Here is a 15,110-nt window from a genome sequence, read left to right as displayed (position 1 = left end):
CTTTGTTGTTTCTGATAAATAACAAACTGTCACAGCAGGCTGGCATGACTGCTCTAAGTGCTGTAGTGTTTTATTTTGAAGTAGTGAACATCCCCAAGGAACAAAATGTCCTCCACAACAAGTCATCACACATGCCTGGGAGTCTAGACAGTGAGGGAATATTGTAACCCAGTGGAAAGGGGTGTAATATTATTGTGCTGAGAGGAATCAAACATGAAACTTATTAAAGAAAAAAGGTACAGAATGTTACGAGAAAAAGGAATGGGGATGACTGTTTTCAAATAGTTTTTTAATTATTTATCAGGTTATGCACAACCATGTAAGTCAATGCTACTCGGTTACGGAATGAGCCAGTCCATAGTTTAATGAATGCTATTTAGAAAATTTATAAATAGAAGAATTACTGAAACATGAAAGAAACTGAGAGGATATACAAATAAATAACACATTACAGAGGAAAGTTCTCAACTACTGCATGGAATTCCTGTACAGAACAGAAACAGTGGGTCCCAAGGAAACCTTTCAACTTAGTTTCGACAATCTGGTATTTAGTATTCAGTTTTTTCAGTTTTTCTGGAAGCCTTCTGAAATGGAAACCTTTCTGTTGAATGCTAAAGGAGATATTATGCAAGTGCAAATTGTTTTTCTGACTAGTTCTCATGTTGTAGTATAATGGAGTACATGTACATCGATGGCAGAGTTAGAATCCAGAGACACCTGAACAGCAGCCAACACAAAGCCTGCCAACTAACATTGCACATCTGCCAGGCCATCCTTTTCTGGATGCAGAATACTCTTGCTGAGTGCACGGATTTCTCCTGGAATGTGATACCACAAGAGATAACAAAAGTGAAAGTAGGCAAAGTAAGCCTCCTTTCCTTCTTCTTTTGTTCCGGAAATAATTGAGTGATATTTCTTGCTACTATGGCCACCTTAAAATTGAATTTCTTTAGCTTCTGGAGAATAAGTGGCAATAGTCTCCTGACAATGGCATATGGCATGATGCCATTTTTGTGTGTTTGTTTAGCCTATAAATTGGTGAGTTTGAATTATTCAAGAACGTGTTTTGTTTCAGAATCATTACTTTCCTAAATTGCTGTATCAGTATGAGATGTGAAAAACTTCTAGAGTAACTCCACTACAGTACCTCCTAATTTACTCAACATGGCCTGTCATGCAAAAACATGAAGCTACAGGCCTGAGGAGGCTTAGCAGTACAGAATATTTTACAGGAAAATGTTCTACAAATCTTCAATATTTTGTGCTTCTACACAGTTATTAGCATAAATAGATCTGCCATGAAACAGAGCAAAAATATGAAGACCAGATTATCACAGTAAACAGTCAAAATCAAGCACAGAATAAACCACATCCAACTACACACAACTGAACAGCGTGAGGACTGAAAATGCTGAGATTCAAAAAACTGCTCTAGAGCACATGATAAAAACATTCATAAAAATTCCACTATATGTTAACAATGTACCACACTAAGAATAAACGGCAGTCGTTTCCTGTTAGGCTCATAATGGAAGAGAATATTTTATGTTCTTTGTGTCATCTGCAAAGAGGACAATTTTTGTTTCATGTGTCATGTTTATTGGCTGATCATTCATATACACCAAGAAAAGCAACAGACCCAGAACAGAACCCTGTGCTACCCCATTTTACATTCATACCTCTTCCCTGTTTGTTGACACTGGAGAACAACCTTTTGCTTCCTACTTTTCAGACATGAAGTAAATCATTGTTGAGCTTCTTCCCTAATTCCATATAAACCATAAACAGGCACAGAAGCTATAGATCAAGGTCAGTGCAAGAATTTCATTCTTCTCCTCCTAGGTAGTAATTTATCAACACTCATAACATCAACTCACATAACCAAATTGCAAATCCGTAAACAAATAAGAAAGAAATTTCAAAATATTACTACATATAATACACCTATAAGGGGAAAAAGTGGGTTTTGCCACTAGTAGTACTGTGGGGTATGTAACTGGAAAGATTACCACTTTTGCTAATGATGTATGAGGTAACTGAGCCACTTCCCAACACACTACTGCCATAGATTGCACCTTAAAACACACAGTTTTGACAGTTCTTTCAAATATACCTTAAATCACACAGTTGTGAGGGTTCTTTTATGTTTACCTTGAAAATAGCAAAAATTTATAGTCTATATGGGGAAATATACACAAAACTTTGAAATACGGTGAAAACTACCGGATTACAACACCTCGGATGTTTGTTTTCCACATGCAGCCAATAACTGTATAGCAGGGTGACGTCACACTGTTGCAGTGACTTCTACCATACAGAATGATAAACAGCAACCTTACTTGGCGGCTTGTTCCAAAGTGCAGCTGATGTGATCAGCTTATAGCAAATGGAGTGACCGTCGCTTCCACTTAAGTATAATTTATACAGTTATACCTCGTACACCCTTCACTACAAAGCATTAATTTTACTTACAGTAGCTCTGCTCAGAGCCTGTCAACAGAATCCAAAACATATGCCTCTACTGACGGCAGCCAACGTAGGCTACTTCATTTGCTATGGGCGACACCACAGTTAACAGGACATGTTCATCGAACAGTTGTGTAATGGCTTGTTTGTCTTTGTTACAGTTGTCAATGCTGATTAATTCATTGTGATGGCAGGCAGAGTGTTATAAATGTAACGGATTGCTGGGACAAGAAGAACTGATATCGCAGCACACTCAACTTTATTTCATATTCATTTGTATAAATAAGTATCGCACGTGAGGGAAATTTTCTGTGTATATACATGCTTTCACAACACTTACTGTGTTTACACTGCAGCAAGTGACAACTTTGAAGTGCAAACGGCACACATTTACAATACGACAATACTGCAGAGCGCTCCATTTTGACAACTCAGCACAAGGAACAATGAAAAGTTTACAAGCAGCACACTAGAGGTCCTGGGCTCACATCATCAGAGTACACTGCACCACCTCTGTCTACAGAAGCAAAACACACACACACACACACACACACACACACACACACACACACACACACACACACACACGTTAGATTTCAGACACCTTTCACTGTACTTCACAGTTTTTGATTCAATTCCCCATGCTCATCAATTTTTGCTTTTTTCTGGGTGAGCACATAGGAAAGATCTCAAATACATGTGTTTTGATGTATAACTTGTGGCCATAGCATGTTGGAAAACAATTCATGATAAGGGGAAACATTGGCACCTCATAAACGCCCATAAAGAACTAAGTGGAAGGACTGAACCTTGAGGTGAGGGGGGGGGGGGGGGGGGGCTGATTTACGTTAATGCAAAGTGCCGACTCGAATGGACTTTTCGTCATGATAGTATTTGCTGCCAAGGTTTCCTCTCATGCCCACTACCAACCACACACTGTTACTAACTGCCCCTCACTCCACACATTTGCTCGGTCCATCACCTCTCCCCGTGTGAGCCATCCTGGAACCGCATCACGAGCACCAAAAGGGTACGATCTCTGGAGGAGACCTGATAGGACAAAAGCCGGCATGGCTCAGCTCGATTACATCGTACCTCTATACCAATTTCAACTTTTGATGAGTTTTTAATTGCTGTTACACATCTGCAATTTTTTAAGAACTGATGAAATTCATTACCACAAATTATCATACAAAACTTTGTATTGCACATTTAATATCCTTCACTTGTACAGATTTTATATGATGTATTGGAGAGGATTACAATTTTTAATCAGATATGCCAGTTACATTTGTTTTTTCTCTTATTTTGGAGTTTTAATGTTTTACTCAATTCTGCATTTTCCTCAATTTTGCATTTTTTATGTCTGGACCACACAAAAATGTAAAACACGGCTTTCATGGTACACTGTACTATAAAAGTGACCTTTAGCACATACCTGACAATGGTTTGCAGAATTTAGGTCTAATTGTAGAACGAATATGATATATGTGCACACACGAAAGACTGCGAGCCTACACACACACACACACACACACACACACACACACACACACACACACACACACACAACACTAATTTTAAAACCTGAACAAGTTTTGAGCATGCTTAGTAAAGTTCTTTCCTTTCTATATTAATCAAAATTATCTATTTTACAACTTGAAACTTTGCAATGTATTAAATGGAATAGGGAACAACACATTTTCAAAAGCACATACATGTTCTTGTTCTGCTTGTTGACGGAGCTGGACAGACCAGGCATCTGGCCAGCACCCAGCCTGACAGAGCCTCCAACTATGTGGGGCACTCCCTTGCCTGGCTGGCTGAAAGCCTGGGCAGTCCTGTTGCCACTACTAGGAACCCACCCAGCAGCATTTGTCTTGCTGTTGAGCTTCTGCATCACCTAAAATATAGTGCAATATACTAGTTTACTAGAGCGTACTACTTACTTAATAGCAGGCTGATTCAATACTATGTGCCATGATGGCAACCTACTGCCTGAAAAAGACCTTTGCTTCTAATAATAGGTGTAACAATATTGAGTATACACAGATAGCAACTAGATGTTGCAGCAAGAGCATAGAAACAGAAAGATTTCCTTCTTACCATACAATGGCACCAATTTTGCAACAACCCCAGCCTTTGATTATGAAAGGTATCGATCACACTTCTTCACAACCTGCAAAAATTAGAAACCTTTTGCATAGCTCTGAAAGCTAACCAGGGATCACTTTCCTCATGAATATGGAAAATCACATACTGGTCAGATGCAACACTGTCCCTCCCAACATTGCACTTTGAGCGCCTGTGCGCCCCCTCCCCCCCCCCACCTTCACCATGCACGCATGTGCGCCGCGGCGCGCGCGTGCACAACACACACACACACACACACACACACACACCACAAGACTCTGGCAGGGAGGTAAAACTGCAAGTGCGCACCACAATTTGAGAACTGTATTACAACTCTGGAAAGGCTTTGGTTATCTGTGAAACTAGGGGTTTATGGGAGAGCAAAATAAGGAAGGCAACTGAAATATGAATGATGTTGAACACTGTACAGCAGCATAAATAATTTGCCTTCAATGTAGCTTGGAAACCTCCACTGGAAGCAACTTTCCTCTAGAAGAGGAAGAGTTGAGAATGTAGAAAATCTGTGAGAGAAAGTTAAATAGCAATCTTCTTTCTCAATAGTTAAGATGCAAGAAGCAAATAAATTCAACGCACAATAATTTGTATCCATGCTTTGCTATTACCTTATGTTTGATTTCATCTCCATTCCATACAACTTCATCTTCCCAGTGCAGCTGAGATACCATTAAAAATGCATCATCTGGATAGTCCTCAGTCAATTGTTCCACCTCCTCTTCACCTGCCTGAGGACAAGCAATTTCAGTGTCAAAATAGCTCACTTTCCATATGTAATCAAGAAAAACATCAGCGTTTCAGTTGCACAGGCTGTCTACTGGTCATGAAAAAGTATGAAAATGAACAAATGGTAATGAAAGTAAAGAAAAAGTAATGAAACTGAGTGACGTGGTCATGACTTTTGTCTTGCAGAACAGTCAGGTGCAGTTCTAGAAGAGAGTAGCAAGATAGCACTAGCCAAAAATGTTGTATCCAGCAGTCCACTTAATAAACTATAATATATATTATAAAGATTCACCAGAGTTCTGAAAAAGTATTTGTTATCTGTAGGGGACTTGTATGTTCATCTATGCAAGCCTTGTTAGCACAGCCTCAGCTACAGAGATTTGGGACATTGAGGGGCAGCTCCAGAGGGAGAAATCTGGAGGTGTGGCTTCACTGACACAGATCTAGATGAGGTGTATATACAAAGTGGAAATGACATGTAAACTGTAGCACTGCCCAAGACCATGCTGCAATCTAATGTGTTGCAGAAGGATTACGTTAGAACAGTTGTTTCTTTAATTCTATCAATTCCCTCCACTATTTAAATTTCTTTAACCTATGTCTTTTTTTGGAAAGGTATTTCTTTAGAGGTTTTCAATCATTAATATAAAACTATTCTAATTATAATCTCATTTTAAAAATATAAAAGAAGAAACTTAAATACTGAATCTATCACAGTGAAATTTATCATCTGATACAGGTTTTGTAATTTTGTAATTGTTATATTGTCTTAAGGAAAATTGTACACTTTCACCAGAGTACTGTTTGCATTTTAATTGGGTGTAATGACAAATATATTTGAAAATAGCCATACCCCACCGTAGTGAGAGCTGAATTTTTTACAGCATCTGATGAACAGTATACTACAATTATTATACAGTTACATATTTCATGCTAAAATATAGTTCAAGTGATATAAGAATTATTACATTCAGCTTTCATTTCAATGGTTTTCAGGTTCGTTACAAAAAATGTTTTTGTCATTGTACCAAACATATTTTTGAGAGGTCATGAATTCAACTTAACGGGTAATGAAAAACAATGGATTTTATCCTCTGAAAATCAGTAGAAACCCCGTTGCATTTCATGAATACTAAGAATGAGAAGAAGTGTAAATCATTAATCCTTGTGTTGTTTACACAGAGGTACACAGGTAGCTTGTAGTATTAATACAAGTAGTTGCTTTCTTAGTAGACAGAGTATTTCAAGATCACTGTTGTTAGTTCCATGAGTAGTTCTACTGGTGAAATTAAACTTAAATAACATAGATGTATAGTTTTTTCAGTAACTGTAAACTTTTAGCATGAGTGAGAAGTGTGGGCTCTGTCATAGGTTTGTGAGTAGGGGGGTTACGGTGTGGGATTCGTTCGAAGTATTTTCATGGGGTGGGGGGGGGGGGGGGGGGGGCAGGAATGTGCTGGGGAAGATAGTGGGCATTCTAGAGACAGCTTCTCCTAGGAATGCAGAATTTGTAGTAGAAATAAGTTGATAGAGGAGCAGGAGCATAAGATCTGTGACCTTTAGGTGCAGTTACAATGTGTATAGGAGGAACCAGATAGGTTGAGGAGGCTGAAGGTTGGTGGGGAATGGGAACTGGCAGTTGGCAAGAAGGCAGCTAGGGGGAGGAGGCATTCAGACAGTTATACTTTGCGTATATGCAATAGATTTGACCAGCTGTCAGAGTTGAGTGGAGAGGAGCCTCTTGTAGCTGTAGATGTAAGTAACATGCAGCAGTCCTCAGCAGTTAGGAGGCCTAGGTCAGTTGCAAAGTCTAACAGAAAGAAGATGGTTCAGCTGCTAGGTAGTTTGCATGGTAGAGGTGTGGGCCAGCAGTTGCAGGAAGTGTTGGGGAGTGAGTACCAGGTCACCAACATTGTGAAGCCTAGTGCAGGGTGGGCTCAGGAGACTGACAGCATAGGGGAGTTATGTAGGAATTTTACGAAGGAGGATCAGATAGTGATAGTGGGTGTAGCAGGGAACAGTCCTGATAGGGACGCGAAATATGATGTAGGTGGTGACCTAGTAAAGACAGCTACTCAAACTGGATGCACTAATGTGCATTTCGTGCAACTGTTTCAGCATCATGATCGGCTTCATCTTAATGCGGCTGTTAGGCACGTTAACATGAGGCTGGAGGGGGCACTGATGGCAGAGGGCATGGGTCACATTTCAGTGGTACCTGTTGGGTCTATCAGTAGAACAGGTTTCACTAGGCATGGCCTGCACCTCAATAGGTATGGGACGGAGAGGCTGGCAAAGCTTATAGATGACAGTGTAGTGGGTGGTGGTGGGATCACTCGTCAAAAAATTCCTGTAGTAGTTCGTGTTAGAGCTGCACCTTTTTTTTTAGATTGAAGACAGCTGATAGGTATACCTGCTTAAAGGAAGTCCCTCTAACTAAGGGCTCACCTTCTAAGGATGTAATGCTTCCAAGTAGAGAAGGAATTAGCATATTTCATCAAAATATAAGAGGTATTAGAGATAAAGTTAGTGAACTGCTTATAGATGTTGACTCTGAAATTATCAGTATATCAGAGCATCACTTAAATAATTTGACAATTCAGAGGCTTCCGTTACCAGGATACAGATTAGCTGGCTGTTTCTCAATGAGTTGCTTTTGGGGTGGGGATGTGGCTATGTACGTATAAAACAGTATTCCATTTCATTCCATAGATGTAGTATGACACTGCACTGAACAGATATTTGAATATTGTTCTGGGGCAGTTGAATTTAGAAAAACTAAACTTCTAATTGTTGTTGTTTATAGGTCCCCTAAATCTGACTTCATAGCATTTCCGTTCAAGCTAGAGAGGATTCTTGATTCACTTTGTAGGAAGTACCAGAAATTAGTTATATATGGTGACTTCGAAATAAATTTTGTATATAATGGTGCAAGAAAAAGGATGTTGGTAGATCCCCTAAATCCATATGATCTGATGCAGACTGTGTTTTTTCCAACTAGGGTGCAGGGGAACAGTAGCACAGCCACAGACAATATTTTTATTCATTCTTCATTACTAGATGGGCATTCAGTTAGTAAAAGGGTGAATGGCCTTTCAGACCATGATGCGCAAATTTTAATATTAAAAGGCTTTTGTACTCATATGTCATATACAGTTATAAACTATGTAGGAAAGTTAATCCAACAGCAATAGAGAGTTTTTTAAACCTTGTGAAGGAACAAGAGTGGCTGCATGTTTATAGTGCCGATAACATAGATGATAAATATAATGCTTCCCTTAACACATTTCTCATGCTCTTTGAAAGTTGCTTTCCATTAGAACATTCTAAACAAGGTACTAGCAGTAATAGGCAGTCTGGGTGGCTGACTAGTGGATATGGATATCATGTAGAACAAAGTGGGAATTATATCAAAATGTTAGAAGTAGTCGCAACCAAGCTACAGTAGCCTATTACAAACAGTATTGTAAGGTGCTTAAAACTGTTTTTAGGAAGGCAAAGAGTATGTGGTAAGCAAATAGAATAGCTATTTCACAGGATAAAATTAGAACTATATGGTCAGTTGGGAATGAAGTGTCTCGTCAGCAGCACAAGGTCAACAATATAAAGTCTGTTCATAGTAAAAATATTTCTGTTACTGATAAATCAGATATATGTACAGTATTTAACAATCATTTTCTGAGCATTGCTGGTGAATTAAATAAAAATTTAGTTTCTACAGGGAATCATATAACTTTCTTGGCAAATGCCTTTCCAAGATTGATGTCTGAAATACTCCTTTGTGATACAAACAAGGGGCAGATTGAGTCAATAATTAAATAACTGAAGGCTAAGGACTCTCATAGATATGATGGAGTTCCTAGCAGAATATTAAAGTACTGTACTGCACATGTTAGCCCTGTATTTAGCCATATTTGTAATTTTTCCTTCAGGAATGGTCAGTTTCCTGAATGATTAAAGTACTCAGTAGTAAAGCTGCTTTATAAAAAAGGGTGAAGAGGATAAGGTAGACAATTTTAGACTTATTTCTATGCCATCAGTGTTTGCTGAAGTTATTGAAAAGGCTGTGTATGTAAGGATAATTGATAATTTTATATCACACAGTTTGCTATCAAATGTACACTTCAGCTTTAGAAGTTGTTTAACAACAGAAAATGCTATATTCTCTTTTCTCTGTGAGGTACTGGATGGGTTAATAAAAGGTTTTGAATGCTAGGCATACTTTTTTATTTAACTAAGGCACCTGATTGTGTTGATCACAAAATATTGATCCAGAATTTGGACCATTATGGAATATGGGGTGTAGCTCACAATTGGTTAACCTCTTACTTTAGCAACAGACAGCAAAAGGTCAAGTGGGGTACTGTCAAGTGGGGGGTGCCCCAGGGATCAGTGTTGGGGCCACTCCTGTTCCTTATTTATATAAACGATATGCCCTCTAGTATTATGGGTAACTCTAAAATATTTCTGTTTGCTTTATGACACTAGCTTGATAGTAAAGGATGTTGTGTGCAACATTGGCCCAGTTTCAAACAGAGCAGTTCATGACCTAAGTTCATGGCCTGTAGAAAATAAACAACCACAAAATCACAGTAAGACTCAGTTTTTACAGTTTCTAACACACAATTCAACAAAACCTAATGTTTTAATTTCACGGAATGGGCATATGACTAGTGAAACTGAACAGTTCAAATTTCTATGTGTTCAGATAGATAGTAAATTATCATGGAAAGCCTCGATCTTGTTCAAAGACTTAATCCTACCATTTTTACTATTCAAACGCTATCTGAAGTGAGTGATCGTTCAACACAAAAATTATTTTCACTTGCTTATGTCGTATGGTATTATATTTTGGGGTAACTGTCCTCATTCTAAAAGGATATTTTTGGCTCATAAACAGGCGGTTCAGGCAATAAGTGGCGTAAGTTCACGAACCTGTTTGCGTGTCTGCGTATTTTGACATTGGCCTCTCAATATAAATATTCCTTACTGTCATTTCTTGTTAACAATATTAGTTTACTCCCAAGAATAAGCAGCTTTCACTCAGTTAATAACTGGCAGAAATCAAATCTGTATTTGGTTCGGACTTCCTTAACTCTTGTGCAGAAAGGTGTGCAGTATGTTGCTGCATCCATTTTCAATAAGCTACCGCTCGAATTCAAAAATCTATCAGGAATACATGCACTTTCACATCAAAACTGAAGAGTTTTCTTATGGGTCACTCCTATTTTGTTGAGGGGTTTCTTGAAAAAATTAAGCTTATTCTTGTTGTATTGTCGATTGCGTTTACTTAAACTTATGGGCTGACTTTTTTGGGTTCATAAACATTTTATTTTTATCTGTTTTTTTTTTATGTTGTAATTTCATATACTGACATGTTCCATGACCTTGGAGATTTGCTCCTCAATTTGGTCCTACGGAACTTGATTTGTAAATAAATAAATCTCACAGCTCCTATTTACATTGTTAAATTCTGTGGAGTTGAAATTGTAATATAATGTCATAGTAAGGTATTCAATCTCATAGATGTTCTTTACATTACCACTGATGTCAAACATCTATATGTCAATAGTGCAACCCACAGTCCAAAATATTTCTAATTCTTCTTCCTTTCCAATAATTTTGAATGTGATAAACCAAAAGCCAATTTGAAACATTCGATACTAAAGTTCTAATTAATTAAATTAACCTAGAACTGTCATTCTCCTTTCGGATTTTTTTTTTTTAAATAGCTCAACTTTTTGACAAAGAGCACTGAATCACAACGAAGAGGGGTTCAAATGAGATTATGTGATTCAAATCTCTTTGGTGAAAAATGTTTCCTGTTTGTATTTGACAAAAAACTTTAGATATGATTAGATATTCTCATTCCACAAATACAAAATTGGATATCCCCACAGATTTGAAGCATGGCAGACAAAGCAAATACCAATAATGTATCTTACACAAGAATTTGTATGCTTAGATTTAATACACATTCAACAAATGCTATGTGAGGTCTTCAAAAATGTGACACAGGTTAAAAAGTTTCAACACATTTTTCTCTTCAAATTTATGCAGTAATTATCATAAATATAATGATGAGCCAAAACATTATTATCACCAGCTTAATAGCTTGTCTGTCTGTCTTTGGAACAAAATACGTCACTGATTCTGCATGAAATACTATAGGGCCTGATAGCAATCCAAATGGGTTCCATACAATATACATCACACAAATTTGGTCACTGAGATATCAACATGAATTCATATAATGCTCCTCAAACCACTGTAGCACTGTTCTGGCTCCGAGACACGGACAATGATACTGCTGAAAGATGAATCACTGTTGGGGAAGACATCAAACATGATAGGCTGCAGGTGGTTCACAGCTGTCAGCATGTCTTTATTACTACCACAGGTCCCATGCAAGGGCAGCATGTCTCCCATAGCTGCTCCCACCAGCCTGTGTCCATGGTGCACTGCACTTTTTGAGCCACTATTCACCTCAGTGACACCATTTGTGGAGACAACCAGTGACCTTGTGTAGCAAAAATGTGATTCATCTGAAGAGCTGATATTTTTCCACTGATTGACAGTCGAACCTTGATTGTTCGTGCCGACTAAAATTATAATTGATGTAGGAATAGTCTGTTGTGGAGCTCCATGTTCAAGAAGGTATGATGCACAGTGTGCTCCGAAACACTTGTGTGTGCACCAGTACTGTGATCTCTTGGCAGAGGTGCCACAGATCACCATCTATCCTACTTTACAGAGAACACAAGCCTCCAAATTCCACCGTCTGTGAAGTCGTGGACGTCCAATCATTTACCATCTTGTGGTGGTTTCACTGTCCCTCTACCTCTTTCTGTAGATCTTCACAACAGTAGCACATGAACATTGAACACACTTCACCATTTTCAAGATACTTGTTCATGGACTCTGCATAACAATAGTCTGCCATTTGTCAAAGTTAGTTATCTCAATGGATTATCCCTTTTCAGCATTTATCTTTGCTAGGGTGATCCCCTGTCCATGTCAGCTCTGCTTACATACTTCTGTTACCACATCATGTGCCCACAGCACCACCACACAGCATCTAACATTGCAGGCAGTGGGCAGTGGTCATCATGTTTTGGCTTATCAGTATGTATAAAGATATACATACAAAAAAGTATAAAATAATTCCTAGGTTACTGTACCTAAAAATTTTATTATAGCACAGTTTCAACTGCACAGCATTTACATTAATACAACTCATTATTTCACACCAGTCATTATGACCCATTATTCTTCCCTATTGTGAGATTATTTTTTAGGGTTTCCATGCACTTTTCACTTTTGCTTGTTTATTATTTTTTTGTAGTAACCCACACATTACTGCAGCTCCGCCACCATTACCACAGTACTTGTTGATACGTGCACCATGCAGCTGATCCGGGCTCCCCTACCAGATGCTGCCGACCTTGGTCCAGCATCTCTATTGCCTGCCATCAATAGCAAGAGGTCCCTGACAGACAAATGCTTCTTATATAAGCTTTTACTAGTTCTGGTCAGCAGTCTTGTATAATATGTTCTCTAAACTAAATGGTTGCACTGTCATGGCATGACTGAATAAAGAGTTGGTTTCTTCCTACTGTGCTATTTATTGTGTTCAGAGCTAGGACCTAAGTAGCGACAAATAGAACTTCCGTGTGCTTAACTTCAGTGACTATTCTTTTCCCCCCCCCCCCCCCCCCCCCCCCAAGTAACTTACACATGGATGCAGTACTTCAATCACTTTTCCAGCAGCAGCAGCAACTTACTGGGGCTACCTTGGAAAACTTGAGGCAAATCTGACAGTTCAGGCTCCACCACACTCCCATTTCTGCTGTACAATGACTCTGCTGAAGACTGGGAAGCTTATGAAATATGGCTCCGCTAGCAGTTCGTTGCATTTAGGGTGAGAGACAAAGAAACTAGTAAGGCTTAGTTTTCAATCTTGCATCTTTCCTTGTGTGTACCATTTGTGTCAATCAGCCCTTTGCAGGAACTGGCCTCCTTCTCTCTTGATGGTGTGTAGTTTGTTGTCTTCTTATCACCGCAAGCATACCCATGTCATTGCTGCTCAGGTAGAATATTACCAGTGCTTCAAGTGGCCACATTAGTATCATTGTGCTTGGTTAGCGAAGCTGCAGAGTTTGAGCCATGAGTGGGACTTTATTATTAAAACTTCCAAACAATCCTATGCAGACGTCATGGTTAGAGATGCGATCTGCCACCTAGTACCAATATGCAAGTTCTTCAGAGAGACCTTCAATTTGAGGATCTCTCCTTAGACGAAGCTTTAAACATTACTCAGTCCTTTGAAATCTCCTGTGCTGTGAGCCACCAAATCAAAGCATAGAGTAATATCACCATCACTGATAGAAAACACATTTGTGCACAGCAACAAGCTTGTCAACCTACGAGGAAGTTGATTCCATTCAAATGAGGAATCATACCCGCAATGGACAACCCCATCAGCAGCAGCAACAGCAGCAACAACAACAACAACACTGTGCAGCACTTCTGCTATCCCCTCTTGTTTTGTGTAATATGAGAGCTGAATCCCCCAGGCAGTGGGCATCATGTCACAAGTCTCACTAGAAAGGCCACACTGTATCAGTTTGTTGTTCTCAGCTTTCCTTAGAATGAATCGACATAGATATTCATTCTATTTCCTCATTGTCTACAAGTCGGAATAAGCTCTTTGTTGAAGTGTCTGTAGTGAACAAAGTGTCATCACTATGAGTTGACAATGGAGCTGCTGTTTCGTTCCTCAGTTCTCAAATGTACACATGGCAGGGCACCCCACCATTGGCTCACGTCAAATACCATCTGGTAAGCTACAATACATTTTTCTGTTCTTGGTTGATTTACAGGCACACAGCTTACAAATCTGTAGCTCGTCCTATCACTTATTTGATTGTAAACGATCCTCATACTGAAAATTTGTTTAGGTTAGACAATTTTGTTGCTTTTAAATTTTCTATTACTGTGCATCTTGTATCAGATCAGGTTCCTTATCTCGATGTAGATTCATTGTGATATGGATTTTCAGATTTGTTTTCTGAGGGATTAGGGTGTGCAAATAACTTCACAACACATATCATGCTTAAACCTTCACCTGGGCCATGTTTTTCTTTTCTTTTCTTTTCTTCTTCTTCTTCTGGATGTGATCCATACCTCTGTACTTATGTGAACAAGTCATGTCCAAATTGGATCAGTTAACATCACTAGGCATCATTTGACTGATCTCAACAAGTGAGTGAGCAATGCCATTAGTGATTGCAAAAAGACAGTTGGGTCAGCCCTGAGTTTGTGGAGACTTAAAAGTTACCATTAATGCACAATCTGTTATTGACACATACCCTCTGCATCAAAATATTGACATTTTATGTTTATGCTGCCTAGTGCCCCTGCTGCCTTCCAATGCTTTTGGGAACAATTTACGGCAGATGTTCTTTGCTGTATCAACTATCTTAACAATACTGTAATAAGAGGCACTATGATGGTACAATCCTTATGTAACCTCTGTTCTCTCTTTACTGTTTTGAAAACTGCAGGCCCCAAGTGTAATATTACAAGTCACAATATTTTCAGCCCTCTATTGTGTGTCTTAGTCATGAAATTTCCAGGCAGGGTGTTTGACCCCTGGAATAGCATGTCACCACTATTACGGCTTTCCTTGTCTGACCAGTTTGCAGGAAGTCCAGGTATTGCTAGCTAAAATAGCATACTATCACAGGTTTCTTCTGGGTGCAGCAACA

General features: G+C 38.9%; 1 protein-coding gene across 1 annotated transcript in view; it reads right to left on the bottom strand.

The window, feature by feature from the left end:
- Positions 1-15,110, bottom strand: part of LOC124794835 (transcription initiation factor TFIID subunit 1) — a 209,294-nt gene that overhangs the window by 143,452 nt on the left and 50,732 nt on the right. The window contains exons 5-6 of the mRNA XM_047258499.1: positions 5,223-5,342; positions 4,185-4,369 (exon numbers count right to left, since the gene is read on the bottom strand). Coding sequence (XP_047114455.1) covers positions 4,185-4,369; positions 5,223-5,342 — 305 coding nt within the window. The remainder of the gene's footprint in view (positions 1-4,184; positions 4,370-5,222; positions 5,343-15,110) is intronic.

This window comes from Schistocerca piceifrons, chromosome 4 (genome assembly GCF_021461385.2).
Source record: "Schistocerca piceifrons isolate TAMUIC-IGC-003096 chromosome 4, iqSchPice1.1, whole genome shotgun sequence".
NCBI classification, from domain to species: domain Eukaryota; kingdom Metazoa; phylum Arthropoda; class Insecta; order Orthoptera; family Acrididae; genus Schistocerca; species Schistocerca piceifrons.
Note: the sequence above shows the minus strand (reverse complement) of the source record. Positions and strands in the feature narration are given on the sequence as shown.